The sequence below is a fragment of the Leptodactylus fuscus genome, chromosome 10 (genome assembly GCF_031893055.1).
Source record: "Leptodactylus fuscus isolate aLepFus1 chromosome 10, aLepFus1.hap2, whole genome shotgun sequence".
In the NCBI taxonomy this organism is placed as follows: Eukaryota; Metazoa; Chordata; class Amphibia; order Anura; family Leptodactylidae; genus Leptodactylus; species Leptodactylus fuscus.
In genome coordinates this window covers 72026656-72051085 of record NC_134274.1, presented here as the reverse complement: position 1 = coordinate 72051085, position 24430 = coordinate 72026656, and the positions used below count along the sequence as shown (strand labels likewise).

Genomic DNA, 24430 nt, shown 5'->3' with positions numbered 1-24430 from the left:
GGGAGGTTCTTGTGCCCTCTTATAGGGCCTGCCACGCATTTGATTGGCTAATTAAATATCCGCCTGTCCTACCAGCACACAGGGGCAGAAATACCCCCCACATTGTGCCGCTGTTAGGACTAAGGGAAACAAGATTATCTTCATAATCACTCGTTCACTTACTTTTTCCCTTATACTGTGGATGTTTATTCAATGTAAATGTGTCTTTGCCTTTTATTGTGACTTAGAAAATAATCACCAAGAGGGTTTGTTATCCCCAATAGAGCTGATCTCCACCTTCTCCATTCTACAGCCCATATAACAGCAGATTGGGCTTGTAAAAGGTCATAAAATCAATCGAAACATCGCCTATGTATACTGCTGGCAGTAAGTGTGACACTATGAGACTGTATATTGGTGATTTATAACCTAAAAGACTGCCCTGTCACCTGGTGGTCTCTTCAAAAAGAAACAGTATCTCCCCAGAGCAATGCCTAAAAAGTAATGTAACCTGCAGAGCATAGCACCTCTAGAGGTAACCTCCGGTATCACCGGGATAGAAATAACATGAAACAGGACGTTTTCTGATTAAAAATGCTGTTTTATTTCAGTTCTTCTCGCATGAATAGTAATTCCAGCGTCTGTCCCTACAAAACAAAGAAGATTGAGAGTCAAGCAAGGAAAGAAAAGATGGTGATGATGATAATATCAGTTCAGTAGTGCAGACAATAGCCTGACTCCTAAACCGGGACTTTCTACAGGTCCATATTATTATACAATATTCCGCATTACATATGCCGCCATATGACGCCTCTGTAAGTCATTGGATTAAGCTTTAGGAGAAAGTAGAATTCTTCCTTATTACTGTTTGCCGTGGTGGGGGCTGACTGGAGGCCTCTAAGTACCCACTATTTGGCCTCCAACTCCCATGTCAGAGTCTAACCAGGGATCAGCAACCTTCAGCACTCCAGCTTCTGTGAGACTACAACTCCCAACATGCTCCATTCACTTCCATGGTGGTTCCAAGAACAGCAGAGTAAATATGCATGCTGAGAGTTGTATTTCTACAACAGGTGGAGTGCTGAAGGTTGTCTACCCCCGGTCTAAATCCACAATTACAGCCACTGGTAAAAAAAAATATAACCTTCACTATCATTTACAATCATGTATCTTTCTAATATGCCAAAGAATAACATTTTTTTGTAGGAATGTCACTTTAAGGGTTCCAAATATAGAAATTCAATAGATATCAATATCTATGGCATGTTAATGAAATATCAAATTGGAGGCATCATATCCTGTATTCCGGTGCAAATACTTACTCTCGGTGGTTGTCATGGTAACTATGAGCCCCGACAAGGTAATGGTTTGGAGGTGCGTCCCATCTTAGGTAGCCATCAAAGTCATTGATGTAGCCGCTCCACTGGCAGTTTCTCTGGACAGCCGTCTCACCTTGACAGCAGAGGAATCTCCATCTAGGGAAGAATTTTTTGTTTTTTAGGCTAAGGCCCCAGAGATTCATACAAATTTGGCAAATTCAGACCCCAGAGTGTAATAGTGATTCGTGGCTGGAGTTCCCCAAAAATGAATTATTGAAAACCCAGAAGACGTGTAGAAAAGTAATAACCAGTCATACTCTCCTTTCCTAACCTCTCCCGGGATCCCTTACAGTATCCAGTGTTTGTTCCTGGTGATGTCCTGGGGGACTTCTGATGTCTGTAATTGGGCTATAGCTGGAATATGGGGTGGACTCTAAACCTGCAGGAGAACCCTAACACTATTCACAAAATGAGTCTCGCAAGGTTCACCCATCCTAGTGATGCTGCACCATGAAAATCTAGTACCTCAAACATTTTATAGAGAACTGGAATCCCTTTATTTGGTGAATCTGCTGGGACCATTGTAGGTAAGCCTCTCATTTCAAGGAACACTTCAGGCACAACTAATACGGGGTGTTAGGCCTAGTACAGATCCTATGGGGGCAGGGGATTACATAGGGATTGAAAGGATACCAAAATAATAATTTCTGTATTCACTCCTACAACAGGCCTAACATAAGTAAGCCAACTGGCAGACACTGCCAAAATAAGTCAAGATCTTCATAGTTGACCAGAAAAGGATTTTGATACCTCCTATTAATTCAATCAATATGGAAGATCTACATCAATCCAAAAATTCAGTTTCCTCATCCAGAAAGTGAGATTAGGAGCAGTGAAATGTATGTAAATATCGGCAGGTCAGAATGAGATCACATGACTCAGACTTTATTCATATCTGCGTTCAGGTTTCCGTTCGGGGAATCTACTTGGGGACCCCCCACCCCCCAAAGGAAACCTATCCGCATAAAAAAGCAGTTACCTAAGGAAAACCCCAGACCCCATAAACTATAATGGGGTCTATGTGGTTTCCACTCTGTTTCTGCACAGAACATACGGAGAGAAAAGTGCTGTTTGCCATTGTCCAGCACTGCAGCACCCCGAGGCTTTTCCAGCAGAAGTCTCCGCTGCACGTGACTACTGAAGCCAATCAGTGGCCTAAGGAAAGTAACCAAGACGTCACTTATGGTATTCACGAGCGACATCCTGTGTCCTTTCCTTAGCCTGCTGATTGGTCTCAGCGGTCACATGCGGCATGGACTCCCGGGACCGGACATCAGCCTGTGACACCGGAGCATCTGTAAGTATGGGTTGGGTTGTTTTTTTTCTGTTTTTCTTTTATCACCCTCCTGGGCCTCCAACCACTATACTGAAATATCCTGGACATCCCCTTTAAGCATAGATGTATAGGAGTGAAAACAGTTGGGTAAAAAAAAAGTCAGGGGCTTCAGACATGAACTGCTGTAATCACGAAAGTCTTCCCATTACCTCCTGTCTTCTCTTCCATTATCATGGTAACTATCCATTCCACTCAGGACGGTGCCAAAGGGACAGGTGTAAGTGAACTCTTGGTCAAAGTCATTGACGTAACCCGTCCAGGAACAGGAACCTGGGTTATTAAAGGTGTTCTGACAGCCGAAATCCCAGATACGATCCTCACGCTTATTATCATGGATGCTGGAGGGATAAGAGGGTGGGAATACTTTAATAAGCATTCATATAATACATAAAATTCTGTAATTGTTAAAGTGGTTTGTAATGGTATAGGAGAAGTTACATGGGGGGTATACTCAGAAAATCTTCTACTCATGGGTGTAACCATAGCCATAGTAGCAGCTATGGAGTCCTGGATGCTAAAGGGGTCTATCTGGGGTCCTTTGATTTGAAGGGACATCGATACACCTACAGTATTATACCATAGCTAGGCACATTTCCCATATATCACCCTAGATGGTTGAGTATACACAACCTTTTGCAAGTGGGTTAAGGATTTAGTGACTTGTTACCAACCCCCCACTTTTTCAAAAAAAAACACAAGCCCCAGTAATACGAGAACTTGGGAAACCAAATTCACCGAAATCAAAACCTACTACAGCCAGGCTGAACAAATCTTTTCCATAAAACGTTACCTTCCATCCTAACATAGAAAGAATCGGCCTATCAAATCGCTATAATCGAATGGCTTTCTTCAATTCTGCACCTGCTTTTTTCGTCTCCTGAGAGCAGGGTAAAGCCGGGCAATGAGCTCCTCTATACTACAACACGATGAGGAGAGGGCACTCCCACAATGGTGGGAATTATGGTGTCACTTTGTCACCCCTGCTTATAAAAAGCACTGGGGGCACATGTCCCACTAGCCACCTACCTCCTACTTGGCTACCCCAGGGCAATCTGCATAAAGTACTTACATATTCTATTACCTGAAAATTAGGTTAATGCTCTGATGACTCTGACACTGATAGTTGAGAACTTGATCGTAGTTATTGGCCCATCGCTCTGAAGGAAATAAAGCAAGCACATCATATACAGTGTAATACTTTACATCTTTCTGTCGTGGCCCTTGATTTGGGATAAAGTTGACGGGTAACCATAGTGCAATATCATGTTTGAAAAAGTAAAAAATTCCTAGGGTTACGTGCGTCTAATCGAGGACCTATATACCAATGTAACTATTGTAAGGCCATCGGAGATGATGGGCCCAGTCCTGTCCAGTCACTCCATAGGAATCCAGTGAAAACTCAGAGAATTTTAGAGATTGACCATTAAAAGTCTACACATCAAACTTCTATATAAATTAACACATTTTGGTTAAAATTTCTTAGTCCAAAATTGTGCCATTTGCAAATTCAACTCTTTCCACAAAAAACAAGCCCTTATATGGCTGTAGAAAAAACATTGAAAGGATGAAAAGGGCTTAATATCAAATCACTGTTTTTTTGTATATGGATAATAGTTGTTCATAGTGTTAGAAGTTATTATTACTGTTAGTACTAGAATAGTCACCAACATTACCTTGAGGAGCTGCAGAAACCACAGCGATCCCGAGCAGCAATGCCAAAATCACCTGCATAATGTCAAGGGTGGAGGTTCCTGAGAGGAGTTTTGAGCCGTCAGGAGGTAGAGGACCTTCCTGTGGATCTGAGCTCCTGGGGGTTTATATATACGAGAATGATGGAGGACTAATACACATTAACCAGTTGTCCTTCAGTTATTTGTGCTAATCCTGATATCTGGAGAAGTGTGAAGGTCACATCATGGAGCTGGGTATTGATATCATGTACTCACTGAGCATTTACGTAACTAAACCCTCTAAAAAGTTAAAGGGATCCAATAATTCAAACTCATTTTTTTCTCACTAACATGTCGGAATAGCCATAAGGAAGGCTTTTATTCTCCTACCTTTTGATGTGTTCTTCATGCCGCTGTTCGCTTGAAATCCCGTTTTTTTTCGGTATGCAAATGAGTTCTCTCACAGCACTGGGGATGGGCCCCAGCGCTCAATCAACACTGGAGGCGACCCAATGCTGCAAGAAAAATCTCCAGCACCGCCTCCATTTTCTTCAGAAACGTCCTCTTCACTTGTCTTCTTCCGGCGCAGGCGGTCAAACTTGTAGTCCTTGGGCAGAATCGGCTGTGCATGCCCGCAGCCACAAGAAAAATGGCTGCTTACACAGAAAAGTAAGCGGCCATTTTCTTGTGGCCTGTGGAATGTGCAGTCGGCTCTGCCTGAGGCCCGAGGCCTACAAGTTTGACCATCTGTGATGGAAGAAGATGCGTGAAGAGGACATTCCTGAAGAAGATGGAGGCATCGCTGGAGAGTTGTCTCACAGCATTGGGGACGCCTCCAGTGCTGTTTGAGCGGTAGGGCCGCCCCCAATGCTGTGAGAGAACTCATTTGCATACCGACAAAAAACGGGATTTCAAGTAAACGGCGGCGTGGAGATATAGAAAGGTAGGAGAAGAATAACCTTTCTTAAGGCTATTCCGACGTGTTAGTGAGAAAAAAATGAGTTTGAATAATAGGATCCCTTTAAAGGTGTTATCCAGGATTAGAAAACATGGCTTCTAAATAATTTTATGGCCAATCTCTTTTCTGTTGTAGACACTTCTTTGTCTCATCTGGTAGGGGGCATGCCTTAGTAGGAAAGAGGGCACAAAATTCTTCCACAAAGTTAGACAGATAGGTAGTATAAACTCTACTGGGCAGTCTACCCCAATTTCCAGCATCAGTCACTCTATATTAGGTCCTAGTCTAAGTTTACATTGTCTAAATCAGGGGTGTCTTGGAAACCCACCATGGAGCCGTGACACTCTGGTTGGGAAGATGCCCCATGTCTTCAAACAATATTGTTTTTTTTTGTAAAAAATTATTTAGTGGCCTGTGTCTGAAAAGATTGGGGAACACTGGTCTAAATATTCATCAGGATTAGTAAATGTACCCCAGTGGGTCCCCAATATCAATAGAATTTAGGAACACGCACCACTGGCAGTCTGTGTCTTATAACTAGCCGGTGGTATACTACAAAAAGAGAAATACATATATTTACGTAACTGTGGAAAGAAACACAGAGCAAATCACCTGTCACTCTATAAGATATGACCGTCAGACTATAATATCGATTTCTCTCTTCTGTTATAATGCATATTGTATAATAATTAGAGATGAGTGAACACTAAAATGTTCGAGGTTCGAAATTCGAATAGAACAGCCGCTCACTGTTCGTGTGTTCGAACGGGTTTCGAACCCCATTATAGTCTATGGGGAACATATACTCGTTAAGGGGGAAACCCAAATCCGTGTCTGGAGGGTCACCAAGTCCACTATGACACCACAGGAAATGATGCCAACACCTCTGGAATACAACTGGGACAGCAGGGGAGCATGTCTGGGGGCATCTAACACACCAAAGACCCTCTATTACCCCAACATCACAGCCTAACAACTACACACTTTACACACTCAATACCACCTCTCTGACAGTAGGAAAACACCTTGAAACATGTGTATTTGGCACTTGCAGTGAGGAGAGCTTGTCACCAGCAGTGAATTTGGCCCTTGTAGTAAGTTGAGGTTGGCACCAACATTTGTTTTGAAAATCAGGGTGGATTGAGCCTCTAACCAGCAGAGTTGGGGCAAATTCATGGTGGAGGGAGCCTCTAAAAACCCCAGTTTGGACCAATTCATGGTGGAGGGAGCCTCTAAAAACCCCAGTTTGGACCAATTCATGGTGGAGGGAGCCTCTAAAAACCCCAGTTTGGACCAATTCATGGTGGAGGGAGCCTCTAACCAGCCCAGTTTGGGCAAATTCATGGTGGAGGGAGCCTCTAAAAACCCCAGTTTGGACCAATTCATGGTGGAGGGAGCCTCTAAACAGCCCAGTTTGGGCAAATTCATGGTGGAGGGAGCCTCTAACCAGCCCAGTTTGGGCAAATTCATGGTGGAGGGAGCCTCTAAAAACCCCAGTTTGGACCAATTCATGGTGGAGGGAGCCTCTAACCAGCCCAGTTTGGGCAAATTCATGGTGGAGGGAGCCTCTAAAAACCCCAGTTTGGACCAATTCATGGTGGCGGGAGCCTCTAAAAACCCCAGTTTGGACCAATTCATGGTGGAGGGAGCCTCTAAAAACCCCAGTTTGGACCAATTCATGGTGGAGGGAGCCTCTAAACAGCCCAGTTTGGGCAAATTCATGGTGGAGGGAGCCTCTAACCAGCCCAGTTTGGGCAAATTCATGGTGGAGGGAGCCTCTAAAAACCCCAGTTTGGACCAATTCATGGTGGAGGGAGCCTCTAACCAGCCCAGTTTGGGCAAATTCATGGTGGAGGGAGCCTCTAAAAACCCCAGTTTGGACCAATTCATGGTGGAGGGAGCCTCTAAACAGCCCAGTTTGGGCAAATTCATGGTGGAGGGAGCCTCTAACCAGCCCAGTTTGGGCAAATTCATGGTGGAGGGAGCCTCTAAAAACCCCAGTTTGGACCAATTCATGGTGGAGGGAGCCTCTAAAAACCCCAGTTTGGACCAATTCATGGTGGAGGGAGCCTCTAAAACCCCCAGTTTGGACCAATTCATGGTGGAGGGAGCCTCTAAAAACCCCAGTTTGGACCAATTCATGGTGGAGGGAGCCTCTAAAAACCCCAGATAGGCCAAATTCATGGTGGAGGGAGCCTCTAACCAGCCCAGTTTGGGCAAATTCATGGTGGAGGGAGCCTCTAAAAACCCCAGTTTGGACCAATTCATGGTGGAGGGAGCCTCTAAAAACCCCAGTTTGGACCAATTCATGGTGGAGGGAGCCTCTAAACAGCCCAGTTTGGGCAAATTCATGGTGGAGGGAGCCTCTAAAAACCCCAGTTTGGACCAATTCATGGTGGAGGGAGCCTCTAGAAACCCCAGTTTGGACCAATTCATGGTGGAGGGAGCCTCTAACCAGCCCAGTTTGGGCAAATTCATGGTGGAGGGAGCCTCTAAAAACCCCAGTTTGGACCAATTCATGGTGGAGGGAGCCTCTAAAAACCCCAGTTTGGACCAATTCATGGTGGAGGGAGCCTCTAAAACCCCCAGTTTGGACCAATTCATGGTGGAGGGAGCCTCTAAAAACCCCAGTTTGGACCAAATCATGGTGGAGGGAGCCTCTAAAAACCCCAGTTTGGACCAATTCATGGTGGAGGGAGCCTCTAACCAGCAGAGTTGTGGGAAATCAGGGTGGAGGGAGCCTCTAACCAGCAGAGTTGTGGGAAAGCAGGGTGGAGGAAGCCTCTAACCAGCAGAGTTGGGGGAAATCAGGGTGGAGGGAGCCTCTAACCAGCAGAGTTGGGGGAAATCAGGGTGGAGGGAGCCTCTAACCAGCAGAGTTGGGGGAAATCATGGTGGAGGGAGCCTCTAAAAACCCCAGTTTGGACCAATTCATGGTGGAGGGAGCCTCTAAAAACCCCAGTTTGGACCAATTCATGGTGGAGGGAGCCTCTAAAACCCCCAGTTTGGACCAATTCATGGTGGAGGGAGCCTCTAACCAGCAGAGTTGTGGGAAATCAGGGTGGAGGGAGCCTCTAACCAGCAGAGTTGTGGGAAAGCAGGGTGGAGGGAGCCTCTAACCAGCAGAGTTGGGGGAAATCAGGGTGGAGGGAGCCTCTAACCAGCAGAGTTGGGGGAAATCAGGGTGGAGGGAGCCTCTAACCAGCAGAGTTGGGGGAAATCATGGTGGAGGGAGCCTCTAAAAACCCCAGTTTGGACCAATTCATGGTGGAGGGAGCCTCTAACCAGCAGAGTTGTGGGAAAGCAGGGTGGAGGGAGCCTCTAACCAGCAGAGTTGTGGGAAAGCAGGGTGGAGGGAGCCTCTAACCAGCAGAGTTGTGGGAAATCAGGGTGGAGGGAGACTCTAACCAGCAGAGTTGTGGGAAAGCAGGGTGGAGGGAGCCTCTAACCAGCAGAGTTGGGGGAAATCAGGGTGGAGGGAGCCTCTAACTAGCAGAGTTGGGGGAAATCAGGGTGGAGGGAGCCTAGTATTAGCAGAATTGTGCAATGCTTATGGTGGATGAGTATGAGGATGCGGAGGAATTGGAGAGGTTGAGCACAGACATGGAGTTTCATGTTGGGGTGCTTTACACAGGTGGGCACAAAAATGAAGGCTCTATCCAGTGGTGGTTCATTTTTATCAAAGTGAGCCAGTCGGCACTCTCAGCTGACAGACGGGTGTTCTTGTCAGTGATGATGCCACCGGCTGCACTGAACACCCTCTCAGATAGGACGCTGGCAGCAGGACAGGACAGCACCTCCAAGGCATATAGGGCAAGTTCAAGCCACAGGTCCAACTTCGACACCCAATACGTGTAGGGCGCAGAGGGGTCGGAGAGGACAGGGCTGTGGTCGGAAAGGTATTCCCGCAACATGCGCCTATACTTCTCACGCCTGGTGACACTAGGACCCTCCGTGGCGGCACTTTGGCGAGGGGGTGCCATCAAGGTGTCCCAGACCTTAGACAGTGTGCCCCTCATTTGTGTGGACCAGTGAGAACTTGGTCGCCTACTGGAGGAACTGCCCTCCCTGCCGCCAACGTCACATGCTGGAAACATCTCCATCATATTCTGCACCAATTGCTTGTGGCAAGCATTGATGTGATTGGCCCTCCCCTCTACCAGAATAAAAGAGGAGATGTTGTTTTTATACCGGGGGTCAAGGATAGCAAAGATCCAGTACTGGTTGTCCTCCATGATTTTGACAATACGCTTGTCGGTTGTAAAGCACCCCAACATGAACTCAGCCATGTCTGCCACAGTGTTAGTTGGCATGACTCCTCTGGCCCCACCGGAAAGTTCAATCTCCATTTCCTCCTCATCGTCCATGTCTACCCATCTGCGCTGCAACAATGGGACGATTCGAAGTTGCCCGGAAGCCTCCTGTATCACTATCACATCATCGGACAACTCTTCTTCCTCCTCCTCCTCCTCCATTAAACGCGATGAAGCGGACAGATGTGTGGACCTACTCTCCAGCTGTGACGGATCGGATGCTATCCCTGACTCCTCTGTGTGATCTGAGTTATCCCTGATGTCAATCAGGGATTCTCTCAGAACACACAAGAGCGGCATTGTAAGGCTCACCATCGCATCCTCAGAGCTCACCCTCCTTGTGGACTCCTCAAACACCCGTAGGATGTCACAAAGGTCTCTCATCCATGGCCACTCATGGATGAGAAACTGAGGCAGCTGACTTTGTGGCACCCTAGGGTTTTGTAGCTGGTATTCCATCAAAGGTCTCTGCTGCTCAACCACTCTATTCAACATCTGAAACGTTGAGTTCCAGCGTGTGGGGACGTCGCACAAAAGCCGGTGTTGTGGCACATGCAGGCATTGCTGGAGAGATTTTAAGCTAGCAGCGGCTACTGTCGACTTGCGAAAGTGGGCGCACATGCGCCGCACTTTCACCAGTAGCTCTGGAACATTGGGGTAGCTCTTTAGGAAACGTTGCACCACTAGGTTGAAGACGTGGGCCAGGCATGGAACATGTTGGAGTCCGGCAAGCTCCAGAGCTGCTACCAGGTTCCGGCCGTTATCACAAACGACCATGCCTGGGTCCAGGTGCAGCGGCTCAAAGCATATTGCCGTCTCATTGAGGAGGGCATCCCTCACCTTGGAGGCAGTGTGCTGTCTGTCCCCCAAGCTGATCAGCTTCAGCACGGCCTGCTGACGTCTACCAACGCCAGTGCTGCAACGTTTCCAACTCGTAGCTGGGGTCAATCTAACAGCGGAGGAGGAGGCGGAGGAGGAGGCGGAGGAGGAGGAAGGGGGTGTTCTTCTCGTGTCCCTGCCAGGAATGTTAGGCGGGGAGACGAGGTACACCGGGCCAGTTTGGGAAGCAGTCCCAGCCTCAACTACATTCACCCAGTGTGCCGTCAGTGAAATGTAGCGTCCCTGTCCGCATGCACTTGTCCACGCGTCGGTGGTCAAGTGGACCTTTGTGCAAAGCGCGGAACTAAGGGCCCGCCTGATGTTGAGTGACACGTGCTGGTGCAAGGCGGGGACGGCATACCGGGAGAAGTAGTGACGGCTAGGGACGGCATAGCGAGGTGCCGCAGTTGCCATCAGGTCCAGGAAGGCGGGAGTTTCAGCAAGCCGGAACGCCAACATCTCCTGGGCCAGCAGTTTAGCGATGTTGGCGTTCAAGGCTTGCGCGTGTGGGTGGTTAGCAGTGTATTTCTGCCGCCACTCCAATGTCTGAGAGATGGTGGGTTGTTGTAAAGAAGCGCCTGATGGTGCCTTTGATGGTGCAGGAGAAGGAGATAAGACAGGAACAGGGGAGGATGAGGAAGAAGTCAACAAAGTGGCGGAGGCAGATGAAGTGGTGTCCTGGCTCGTCCTCTGGAGTGCATCGCCAGCACAGTCAGCAGTGGCAGTGGCAGAGGCAGTGGCGTGAACGGCAGGCGGCCTTTGTCCTGCCGTTGCTGCCTGCCACTGATTCCAGTGCTTGGATTCAAAATGACGGCGCATTGAAGTGGTGGACAGGTTGCTCTTCTCAGAGCCCCTAATCAATTTCGAGAGGCAAATTGTGCAGACAACACTATATCTGTCCTCGGCGCATTCCTTGAAAAAACTCCACACCTTCGAGAAACGTGCCCTCGAGGTGGGAGTTTTTCGGGGCTGGGTACGAACTGGAACATCTTGGGAGATTCCGGGTGTGGCCTGGCTTCGCCTAAGCTGCTGACCTCTGCCTCTGCCTCTAGCTACCCTTTTTGGTGCTGCACCTGCCTCAACATCCACACTACTTTCCCCGCTTGACATCCCCCCTGTCCAGGTTGGGTCAGTGTCCTCATCATCCACCACTTCCTCTTCCAACTCCTGTCTCATCTCCTCCTCCCGCACAATGCACAGGTCAACTGGATGCCCTGACGGCAACTGCGTCACATCGTCGTCGATGAGGGTGGGTTGCTGGTCATCCACCACCAAATCGAACGGAGATGGAGGAGACTCTAGTGTTTGAGCATCTGGACACAGATGCTCCTCTGTTAGGTTCGTGGAATCGCGACGTGGAGGGGCAGGTTGAGGGACAATGAAAGGAGCGGAGAACAGCTCTGGGGAGCAGGGACAGTTGGGGTTATTGTTCTGTGAAGCTTGGGAATTTTGGGAAGAAGGAGGACAAGACTGTTGGGTAATAGGAGGAGAGGAGGCAGAGTCTGACTGGCTGCTTGACAATGTGCTGTAAGCGTTATCCGACAGCCATTGCAAGACTTGTTCCTGGTTCTCGGGCCTACTAAGGTTTGTACCCTGCAGTTTAGTTAATGTGGCAAGCAACCCTGGCACTGTGGAGTGGCGCAATGCTTGCTGCCCCACAGGAGTAGGCACGGGACGCCCTGTGGCTTCACTGCTACCTTGCTCCCCAGAACCATTCCCCCGACCTCGCCCACGGCCTCATCCACGTCCCTTTCCGGGAGCCTTGCGCATTTTGAATTCCCAGTCAGAAACTGGCACTAAATGGCAGTAGCAAGAAATGAGGGTATTTGTAACCCTAATATATTCTTTGAATTCCCAGTCAGACAATGGCACTATATGGCAGTAGCAAGAAATGAGGGTATTTGTAAACCCAATATATTCTTGGAATTCCCAGTCAGAAACTGGCACTATATGGCAGTAGCAAGAAATGAGGGTATTTGTAAACCCAATATATTCCTGGAATTCCCAGTCAGACAATGGCACTATATGGCAGTAGCAAGAAATGAGGGTATTTGTAACCCCAATATATTCTTTGAATTCCCAGTCAGACAATGGCACTATATGGCAGTAGGAAAAATAGTGGGTGTATATAGCCCCAATTCTATTGCTAGGGGACTTGCAGGGTATTTCTGGGGTGAAGGTGGGGGGGCACACCGTTGGAACGGGGATTTGGGGTGTATATATGGGGTATACGGGAATACACTGTCAGTGTATTCCATTCAGGATGCTGGGAAAGCTGGGTTGCGGCGATTGAGCCCGTCAGTGCCACGTTACACTGACAAGCTTCTCCCTGGAATTGAAGTTATATGTAACCCCAATATATTCTTTGAATTCCCAGTCAGACAATGGCACTATATGGCAGTAGGAAAAATAGTGGGTGTATATAGCCCCAATTCTATTGCTAGGGGACTTGCAGGGTATTTCTGAGGTGAAGGTGGGGGGGCACACCGTTGGAACGGGGATTTGGGGTGTATATATTGGGTATACGGGAATACACTGTCAGTGTATTCCATTCAGGATCCTGAGAAAGCTGGGTTGCGGCGATTGAGCCCGTCAGTGCCACGTTACACTGACAAGCTTCTCCCTGGAATTTAGCTCTTACAAGAGCTGTTGGTTGTCTTCTCCTTCCTATCCTAGCCTGTCCCTGCCTACCCAGAATCTAAGCCCTAGCTAACTGGACGGAAACCTCCGTCCCCGGTGAATTGCAAGCTCAGAATGACGCGAACCTGGGCGGCGCTGTTCTTTTAAATCAGAGGTCACATGTTTTCTGCAGCCAATGGGTTTTTCCTACTTTTTTCAACGTCACCGGTGTCGTAGTTCCTGTCCCACCTACCCTGCGCTGTTATTGGAGCAAAAAAGGCGCCAGGGAAGGTGGGAGGGGAATCGAGTAATGGCGCACTTTACCACGCGGTGTTCGATTCGAACATGCCGAACAGCCTAATATCCGATCGAACATGAGTTCGATAGAACACTGTTTGCTCATCTCTAATAATAATAATTCTATTCAAATAAAAAAGAAAAAGCCAGTGGTATACTACAAAAAGAGAGATTGTTAGGAATCTGATGCAACAAACAACTCTGTAAGGTCTTGGGCAACTAGAATCCCCAAGTGCTGAGGCAAAAACAGTCCTGGGTGTGCCTCGCTCCCCCAACCGGAGTGGAACCAGGCCCCGGAGTTCTTCACCAGAGCTCCTAATGGTGGGGTTGGACTTGGTAAAAGTAGAGGGGCCAAGATCAACAACTACCCAGAGAGCGACACAGACCCAGCGAACCCCAAGGAAGAGGACCCAGATGTTAACCTTGTAGTGAAGTCAGGTAATTCAGGGAAGCCACACAGAAGCCAAGGAAGCAAATTCGTAGTCAGACATGCCGAGTCGCTAATTGGAGGTCACGAGGTAGCAGAGGGAAGAAGCTGCAGCAAAGTTAGGAAAGCCGGGTCATACACAGGAGGTCAGCGGAGTAGCCAAATCAGGATCCAAGAAGGGAGGTCAGGAGAAAGCTAAAAGGTCAACACAGGAGGTCAGGAAGGTGCCAAATCGGGATCATGGAGAGAAGGTCTGTAAAGCAAGCCAGGTCAACAATCAAGAGAATCCAAGTACAGAGACAGGAGGCAGGTGACAGGAAGGAAGCAGGAGAGGCAGGGAGCTGATATAGATGGTAAACAAATAACCAGCGGGGGGCCGAGACCAGAATGAGGCCAAAATAGCCTCACGCCCGCTGCTGACCCCCCTGACCCTGGAAGTGTTGGTCCTGGCGCTGGGGAGAAACCAGAACCTCTACAAACTCAAGCGGAATCCTTTGACCTACCCCAGCGCTAGAACCAGCAGTGACTCCAGCGCTGGACAGGGATTGGGTTGGGCGCCTCCGAGCAGCACAGTGGAGGCCCCAGCCTGTCCTAACAGAAATTCATATATTTTCTTAACAGTGGGAAGAAACACAGAGCAAAACACCTGTTAATCTATAAGATATGACCTTCAGACTAAAATATCGACTTCTCTCTTCTGTTATAATGCGTATTGTATAATAATAAATATATATAAAAAATCATCGGGCAGGATTGCATTACCTGCTGACCTAAAGAGAACCTGTCCTTATTAGAGATGAGCGAACAGTGTTCTATCGAACTCATGTTCGATCGGATATTAGGCTGTTCGGCATGTTCGAATCGAATCGAACACCGCGTGGTAAAGTGCGCCATTACTCGATTCCCCTCCCACCTTCCCTGGCGCCTTTTTTGCTCCAATAACAGCGCAGGGTAGGTGGGACAGGAACTACGACACCGGTGACGTTGAAAAAAGTAGGCAAAACCCATTGGCTGCCGAAAACATGTGACCTCTAATTTAAAAGAACAGCGCCGCCCAGGTTCGCGTCATTCTGAGCTTGCAATTCACCGAGGACGGAGGTTTCCGTCCAGCTAGCTAGGGCTTAGATTCTGGGTAGGCAGGGACAGGCTAGGATAGGAAGGAGAAGACAACCAACAGCTCTTGTAAGAGCTAAATTCCAGGGAGAAGCTTGTCAGTGTAACGTGGCACTGACGGGCTCAATCGCCGCAACCCAGCTTTCCCAGGATCCTGAATGGAATACACTGTCAGTGTATTCCCGTATACCCGATATATACCCCGATACCCGTTCCAACGGTGTGCCCCCCCACCTTCACCCCAGAAATACCCTGCAAGTCCCCTAGCAATAGAATTGGGGCTATATACACCCACAATTTTTACTACTGGTATACAGTGCCATTGTCTGACTGGGAATTCAAAGAATATATTGGGAATACAAATACCCTCATTTCTTGCTACTGCCATATAGTGCCAGTGTCTGACTGGTAATTCAAAGAATATATTGGGGCTACGTGCACCCACAATTTTTACTACTGGTATACAGTGCCATTGTCTGACTGGGAATTCAAAGAGTATATTGGGAATACAAATACCCTCATTTCTTGCTACTGCCATATAGTGCCAGTGTCTGACTGGGAATTCAAAGAATATATTGGGGTTACGTGCACCCACAATTTTTACTACTGGTATACAGTGCCATTGTCTGACTGGGAATTCAAAGAATATATTGGGGTTATAAATACCCTCATTTCTTGCTACTGCCATATAGTGCCAGTTTCTGACTGGTAATTCAAAGAATATATTGGGGTTACGTGCACCCACAATTTTTACTACTGGTATACAGTGCCATTGTCTGACTGGGAATTCAAAGAATATATTGGGGTTATAAATACCCTCATTTCTTGCTACTGCCATATAGTGCCAGTGTCTGACTGGGAATTCAAAGAATATATTGGGGTTACGTGCACCCACAATTTTTACTACTGGTATACAGTGCCATTGTCTGACTGGGAATTCAAAGAATATATTGGGGTTATAAATACCCTCATTTCTTGCTACTGCCATATAGTGCCAGTTTCTGACTGGTAATTCAAAGAATATATTGGGGTTACGTGCACCCACAATTTTTACTACTGGTATACAGTGCCATTGTCTGACTGGGAATTCAAAGAGTATATTGGGAATACAAATACCCTCATTTCTTGCTACTGCCATATAGTGCCAGTTTCTGACTGGGAATTCAAAGAATATATTGGGGTTACGTGCACCCACAATTTTTACTACTGGTATACAGTGCCATTGTCTGACTGGGAATTCAAAGAATATATTGGGGTTATAAATACCCTCATTTCTTGCTACTGCCATATAGTGCCAGTTTCTGACTGGTAATTCAAAGAATATATTGGGGTTACGTGCACCCACAATTTTTACTACTGGTATACAGTGCCATTGTCTGACTGGGAATTCAAAGAGTATATTGGGAATACAAATACCCTCATTTCTTGCTACTGCCATATAGTGCCAGTTTCTGACTGGGAATTCAAAGAATATATTGGGGTTACGTGCACCCACAATTTTTACTACTGGTATACAGTGCCATTGTCTGACTGGGAATTCAAAGAATATATTGGGGTTATAAATACCCTCATTTCTTGCTACTGCCATATAGTGCCAGTTTCTGACTGGTAATTCAAAGAATATATTGGGGTTACGTGCACCCACAATTTTTACTACTGGTATACAGTGCCATTGTCTGACTGGGAATTCAAAGAGTATATTGGGAATACAAATACCCTCATTTCTTGCTACTGCCATATAGTGCCAGTTTCTGACTGGGAATTCAAAGAATATATTGGGGTTACGTGCACCCACAATTTTTACTACTGGTATACAGTGCCATTGTCTGACTGGGAATTCAAAGAGTATATTGGGAATACAAATACCCTCATTTCTTGCTACTGCCATATAGTGCCAGTTTCTGACTGGTAATTCAAAGAATATATTGGGGTTACGTGCACCCACAATTTTTACTACTGGTATACAGTGCCATTGTCTGACTGGGAATTCAAAGAGTATATTGGGAATACAAATACCCTCATTTCTTGCTACTGCCATATAGTGCCAGTTTCTGACTGGGAATTCAAAGAATATATTGGGGTTACGTGCACCCACAATTTTTACTACTGGTATACAGTGCCATTGTCTGACTGGGAATTCAAAGAATATATTGGGGTTATAAATACCCTCATTTCTTGCTACTGCCATATAGTGCCAGTTTCTGACTGGTAATTCAAAGAATATATTGGGGTTACGTGCACCCACAATTTTTACTACTGGTATACAGTGCCATTGTCTGACTGGGAATTCAAAGAGTATATTGGGAATACAAATACCCTCATTTCTTGCTACTGCCATATAGTGCCAGTTTCTGACTGGGAATTCAAAGAATATATTGGGGTTACGTGCACCCACAATTTTTACTACTGGTATACAGTGCCATTGTCTGACTGGGAATTCAAAGAATATATTGGGGTTATAAATACCCTCATTTCTTGCTACTGCCATATAGTGCCAGTTTCTGACTGGTAATTCAAAGAATATATTGGGGTTACGTGCACCCACAATTTTTACTACTGGTATACAGTGCCATTGTCTGACTGGGAATTCAAAGAGTATATTGGGAATACAAATACCCTCATTTCTTGCTACTGCCATATAGTGCCAGTTTCTGACTGGGAATTCAAAGAATATATTGGGGTTACGTGCACCCACAATTTTTACTACTGGTATACAGTGCCATTGTCTGACTGGGAATTCAAAGAATATATTGGGGTTATAAATACCCTCATTTCTTGCTACTGCCATATAGTGCCAGTTTCTGACTGGTAATTCAAAGAATATATTGGGGTTACGTGCACCCACAATTTTTACTACTGGTATACAGTGCCATTGTCTGACTGGGAATTCAAAGAGTATATTGGGAATACAAATACCCTCATTTCTTGCTACTGCCATATAGTGCCAGTTTCTGACTGGGAATTCAAAGAATATATTGGGGTTACGTGCACCCACAATTTTTACTACTGGTATACAGTGCCATTGTCTGACTGGGAATTCAAAGAGTATATTGGGAATACAAATACCCTCATTTCTTGCTACTGCCATATAGTGCCAGTGTCTGACTGGGAATTCAAAGAATATATTGGGGTTACGTGCACCCACAATTTTTACTACTGGTATACAGTGCCAATTTCTAACTAGGAATTCAAAATGCGCAAGGCTCCCGGAAAGGGACGTGGACGAGGCCGTGGGCGAGGTCGGGGGAATGGTTCTGGGGAGCAAGGTAGCAGTGAAGCCACAGGGCGTCCCGTGCCTACTCCTGTGGGGCAGCAAGCATTGCGCCACTCCACAGTGCCAGGGTTGCTTGCCACATTAACTAAACTGCAGGGTACAAACCTTAGTAGGCCCGAGAACCAGGAACAGGTCTTGCAATGGCTGTCAGAGAACGCTTACAGCACATTGTCCAGCAGCCAGTCAGACTCTGCCTCCTCTCCTCCTATTACCCAACAGTCTTGTCTTCCTTCCTCCCAAAATTCCGAAGCTTTACAGAACAATAACCCAAACTGTCCCTGCTCCCCAGAGCTGTTCTCCGCTCCTTTCATTGTCCCTCAACCTGCCTCTCCACGTCACGATTCCACGAACCTAACAGAGGAGCATCTGTGTCCAGATGCTCAAACACTAGAGTCTCCTCCATCTCCGTTCGATTTGGTGGTGGATGACCAGCAACCCACCCTCATCGACGATGATGTGACGCAGTTGCCGTCAGGGCATCCAGTTGACCGGCGCATTGTGCGGGAGGAGGAGATGAGACAGGAGTTGGAAGAGGAAGTGGTGGATGATGAGGACACTGACCCGACCTGGACAGGGGGGATGTCAAGCGGGGAAAGTAGTGTGGATGTTGAGGCAGGTGCAGCACCAAAAAGGGTAGCTAGAGGCAGAGGCAGAGGTCAGCAGCTTAGGCGAAGCCAGGCCACACCCGGAATCTCCCAAGATGTTCCAGTTCGTACCCAGCCCCGAAAAACTCCCACCTCGAGGGCACGTTTCTCGAAGGTGTGGAGTTTTTTCAAGGAATGCGCCGAGGACAGATATAGTGTTGTCTGCACAATTTGCCTCTCGAAATTGATTAGGGGCTCTGAGAAGAGCAACCTGTCCACCACTTCAATGCGCCGTCATTTGGAATCCAAGCACTGGAATCAGTGGCAGGCAGCAACGGCAGGACAAAGGCCGCCTGCCGTTCACGCCACTGCCACTGCCTCTGCCACTGCCTCTGCCTCTGCCACTGCCACTGCTGACTGTGCTGGCGATGCACTCCAGAGGACGAGCCAGGACACCACTTCATCTGCCTCCGCCACTTTGTTGACTTCTACCTCATCCTCCCCTGGTCCTGTCTTATCTCCTTCTCCTGCACCATCAAAGGCACCATCAGGCGTTTCTTTACAACAACCCACCATCTCTCAGACATTGGAGCGGCGGCAGAAATACACTGCTAACCACCCACACGCGCAAGCCTTGAACGCCAACATCGCTAAACTGCTGGCCCAGGAGATGTTGGCGTTCCGGCTTGTTGAAACTCCCGCCTTCCTGGACCTGATGGCAACTGCGGCACCTCGCTATGCCGTCCCTAGCCGTCACTACTTCTCCCGGTGTGCCGTCCCCGCCTTGCACCAGCACGTGTCACTCAACATCAGGCGGGCCCTTAGTTCCGCGCTTTGCACAAAGGTCCACTTGACCACCGACGCGTGGACAAGTGCATGCGGACAGGGACGCTACATTTCACTGACGGCACACTGGGTGAATGTAGTTGAGGCTGGGACTGCTTCCCAAACTGGCCCGGTGTACCTCGTCTCCCCGCCTAACATTCCTGGCAGGGACACGAGAAGAACACCCCCCTCCTCCTCCTCCTCTACCGCCTCCTCCTCCGCCACCGCCTCCTCCTCCGCCACCGCCTCCTCCTCCGCTGTTAGATTGACCCCAGCTACGAGTTGGAAACGTTGCAGCACTGGCGTTGGTAGACGTCAGCAGGCTGTGCTGAAGCTGATCAGCTTGGGGGACAGACAGCACACTGCCTCCGAGGTGAGGGATGCCCTCCTCGATGAGACGGCAATATGGTTTGAGCCGCTGCACCTGGGCCCAGGCATGGTCGTTTGTGATAACGGCCGGAACCTGGTAGCAGCTCTGGAGCTTGCCGGACTCCAACATGTTCCATGCCTGGCCCACGTCTTCAACCTAGTGGTGCAACGTTTCCTAAAGAGCTACCCCAATGTTCCAGAGCTACTGGTGAAAGTGCGGCGCATGTGCGCCCACTTTCGCAAGTCGACAGTAGCCGCTGCTAGCTTAAAATCTCTCCAGCAACGCCTGCATGTGCCACAACACCGGCTTTTGTGCGACGTCCCCACACGCTGGAACTCAACGTTTCAGATGTTGAATAGAGTGGTTGAGCAGCAGAGACCTTTGATGGAATACCAGCTACAAAACCCTAGGGTGCCACAAAGTCAGCTGCCTCAGTTTCACATCCATGAGTGGCCATGGATGAGAGACCTTTGTGACATCCTACGGGTCTTTGAGGAGTCCACAAGGAGGGTGAGCTCTGAGGATGCGATGGTGAGCCTTACAATCCCGCTCTTGTGTGTTCTGAGAGAATCCCTGATTGACATCAGGGATAACTCAGATCACACAGAGGAGTTAGGGATAGCATCCGATCCGTCACAGCTGGAGAGTAGGTCCACACATCTGTCCGCTTCACTGCGTTTAATGGAGGAGGAGGAGGAGGAGGAGGAGGAAGAAGAGTTGTCCGATGATGTGATGGTGATACAGGAGGCTTCCGGGCAACTTCGAATCGTCCCATTGTTGCAGCGCGGATGGGTAGACATGGAGGATGAGGAGGAAATGGAGATTGAACTTTCCGGTGGGGCCAGAGGAGTCATGCCAACTAACACTGTGGCAGACATGGCTGAGTTCATGTTGGGGTGCTTTACAACCGACAAGCGTATTGTCAAAATCATGGAGGACAACCAGTACTGGATCTTTGCTATCCTTGACCCCCGGTATAAAAACAACATCTCGTCTTTTATTCCGGTAGAGGGGAGGGCCAATCGCATCAATGCTTGCCACAGGCAATTGGTGCAGAATATGATGGAGATGTTTCCAGCATGTGACGTTGGCGGCAGGGAGGGCAGTTCCTCCAGTAGGCAACCAAGTTCTCACCGGTCCACACAAACGAGGGGCACACTGTCTAAGGTCTGGGACACCTTGATGGCACCCCCTCGCCAAAGTGCCGCCACGGAGGGTCCTAGTGTCACCAGGCGTGAGAAGTATAGGCGCATGTTGCGGGAATACCTTTCCGACCACAGCCCTGTCCTCTCCGACCCCTCTGCGCCCTACACGTATTGGGTGTCGAAGTTGGACCTGTGGCTTGAACTTGCCCTATATGCCTTGGAGGTGCTGTCCTGTCCTGCCGCCAGCGTCCTATCTGAGAGGGTGTTCAGTGCAGCCGGTGGCATCATCACTGACAAGCGCACCCGTCTGTCAGCTGAGAGTGCCGACCGGCTCACTTTGATAAAAATGAACCACCACTGGATAGAGCCTTCATTTTTGTGCCCACCTGTGTAAAGCACCCCAACATGAAACTCCATGTCTGTACTCAACCTCTCCAATTCCTCCGCATCCTCATACTCATCCACCATAAGCGTTGCACAATTCTGCTAATACTAGGCTCCCTCCAACATGATTTCCCCCAACTCTGCTGGTTAGAGGCTCCCTCCACCCTGATTTCCACCAACTCTGCTGGTTAGAGGCTCCCTCCACCCTGCTTTCCCACAACTCTGCTGGTTAGAGGCTCCTTCCACCATGAATTTGCCCAAACTGGGCTGTTTAGAGGCTCCCTCCACCATGAATTGGTCCAAACTGGGCTGGTTAGAGGCTCCCTCCACCATTAATTGGTCCAAACTGGGCTGGTTAGAGGCTCCCTCCACCATGAATTTGCCCAAACTGGGCTGTTTAGAGGCTCCCTCCACCATGAATTTGCCCAAACTGGGCTGTTTAGAGGCTCCCTCCACCATGAATTGGTCCAAACTGGGTTTTTTAGAGGCTCCCTCCACCATGAATTGGTCCAAACTGGGCTGGTTAGAGGCTCCCTCCACCATGAATTGGTCCAAACTGGGGTGGTTAGAGGCTCCCTCCACCATTAATTGGTCCAAACTGGGCTGGTTAGAGGCTCCCTCCACCATTAATTGGTCCAAACTGGGCTGGTTAGAGGCTCCCTCCACCATTAATTGGTCCAAACTGGGCTGGTTAGAGGCTCCCTCCACCATGAATTTGCCCAAACTGGGCTGTTTAGAGGCTCCCTCCACCATGAATTTGCCCAAACTGGGCTGGTTAGAGGCTCCCTCCACCATGAATTGGTCCAAACTGGGGTTTTTAGAGGCTCCCTCCACCATGAATTGGTCCAAACTTGGCTGTTTAGAGGCTCCCTCCACCATGAATTGGTCCAAACTGGGGTGGTTAGAGGCTCCCTCCACCATTAATTGGTCCAAACTGGGCTGGTTAGAGGCTCCCTCCACCATTAATTGGTCCAAACTGGGCTGGTTAGAGGCTCCCTCCACCATGAATTGGTCCAAACTGGGTTTTTTAGAGGCTCCCTCCACCATGAATTTGCCCAAACTGGGCTGTTTAGAGGCTCCCTCCACCATGAATTGGTCCAAACTGGGCTGGTTAGAGGCTCCCTCCACCATGAATTTCCCAAAACTTGGCTGTTTAGAGGCTCCCTCCACCATTAATTGGTCCAAACTGGGCTGGTTAGAGGCTCCCTCCACCATGAATTGGTCCAAACTGGGGTTTTTAGAGGCTCCCTCCACCATGAATTGGTCCAAACTTGGCTGTTTAGAGGCTCCCTCCACCATGAATTGGTCCAAACTGGGGTGGTTAGAGGCTCCCTCCACCATTAATTGGTCCAAACTGGGCTGGTTAGAGGCTCCCTCCACCATTAATTGGTCCAAACTGGGCTGGTTAGAGGCTCCCTCCACCATGAATTTGCCCAAACTGGGCTGTTTAGAGGCTCCCTCCACCATGAATTTGCCCAAACTGGGCTGGTTAGAGGCTCCCTCCACCATGAATTGGTCCAAACGGGTTTTTAGAGGCTCCCTTCACCATGAATTGGTCCAAACTTGGCTGTTTAGAGGCTCCCTCCACCATGAATTGGTCCAAACTGGGGTGGTTAGAGGCTCCCTCCACCATTAATTGGTCCAAACTGGGCTGGTTAGAGGCTCCCTCCACCATTAATTGGTCCAAACTGGGCTGGTTAGAGGCTCCCTCCACCATGAATTGGTCCAAACTGGGGTTTTTAGAGGCTCCCTCCACCATGAATTGGTCCAAACTTGGCTGTTTAGAGGCTCCCTCCACCATTAATTGGTCCAAACTGGGCTGGTTAGAGGCTCCCTCCACCATGAATTGGTCCAAACTGGGTTTTTTAGAGGCTCCCTCCACCATGAATTTGCCCAAACTGGGCTGTTTAGAGGCTCCCTCCACCATGAATTGGTCCAAACTGGGTTTTTTAGAGGCTCCCTCCACCATGAATTGGTCCAAACTGGGCTGGTTAGAGGCTCCCTCCACCATGAATTGGTCCAAACTGGGGTGGTTAGAGGCTCCCTCCACCATTAATTGGTCCAAACTGGGCTGGTTAGAGGCTCTCTCCACCATTAATTGGTCCAAACTGGGCTGGTTAGAGGCTCCCTCCACCATTAATTGGTCCAAACTGGGCTGGTTAGAGGCTCCCTCCACCATGAATTTGCCCAAACTGGGCTGTTTAGAGGCTCCCTCCACCATGAATTTGCCCAAACTGGGCTGGTTAGAGGCTCCCTCCACCATGAATTGGTCCAAACTGGGGTTTTTAGAGGCTCCCTCCACCATGAATTGGTCCAAACTTGGCTGTTTAGAGGCTCCCTCCACCATGAATTGGTCCAAACTGGGGTGGTTAGAGGCTCCCTCCACCATTAATTGGTCCAAACTGGGCTGGTTAGAGGCTCCCTCCACCATTAATTGGTCCAAACTGGGCTGGTTAGAGGCTCCCTCCACCATGAATTGGTCCAAACTGGGTTTTTTAGAGGCTCCCTCCACCATGAATTTGCCCAAACTGGGCTGTTTAGAGGCTCCCTCCACCATGAATTGGTCCAAACTGGGCTGGTTAGAGGCTCCCTCCACCATGAATTTCCCAAAACTTGGCTGTTTAGAGGCTCCCTCCACCATTAATTGGTCCAAACTGGGCTGGTTAGAGGCTCCCTCCACCATGAATTGGTCCAAACTGGGGTTTTTAGAGGCTCCCTCCACCATGAATTGGTCCAAACTTGGCTGTTTAGAGGCTCCCTCCACCATGAATTGGTCCAAACTGGGGTGGTTAGAGGCTCCCTCCACCATTAATTGGTCCAAACTGGGCTGGTTAGAGGCTCCCTCCACCATTAATTGGTCCAAACTGGGCTGGTTAGA

The 24430-nt window shown here is 48.6% G+C and overlaps 1 protein-coding gene across 1 annotated transcript; it reads right to left on the bottom strand.

Annotated features, from left to right (window-relative positions):
* Positions 1 to 586: 586 nt before the first annotated feature.
* LOC142182940 (hemagglutinin/amebocyte aggregation factor-like) lies at positions 587 to 4425 on the bottom strand. Its single transcript, XM_075257760.1, has 5 exons — positions 4368 to 4425; positions 3776 to 3851; positions 2844 to 3032; positions 1302 to 1454; positions 587 to 626 (listed from the first exon to the last, which is right to left on the bottom strand). The coding sequence occupies exons 1-5, from the start codon at positions 4423 to 4425 to the stop codon at positions 587 to 589; spliced, it is 516 nt and encodes a 171-aa protein (XP_075113861.1).
* Positions 4426 to 24430: the final 20005 nt, after the last annotated feature.

Excerpts from the sequence above, each read along its gene's own strand:
- LOC142182940 (XM_075257760.1), bottom strand. The coding sequence starts at position 4,425 with ATGCAGGTGATTTTGGCATTGCTGCTCGGGATCGCTGTGGTTTCTGCA. Across the intron at positions 3,852-4,367 it reads GGTTTCTGCAGCTCCTCAAG|AGCGATGGGCCAATAACTAC; the intron begins GTAATGTTGGTG and ends TATTTCCTTCAG. Across the intron at positions 627-1,301 it reads TACCATGACAACCACCGAGA|GGACAGACGCTGGAATTACT; the intron begins GTAAGTATTTGC and ends TTTGTTTTGTAG.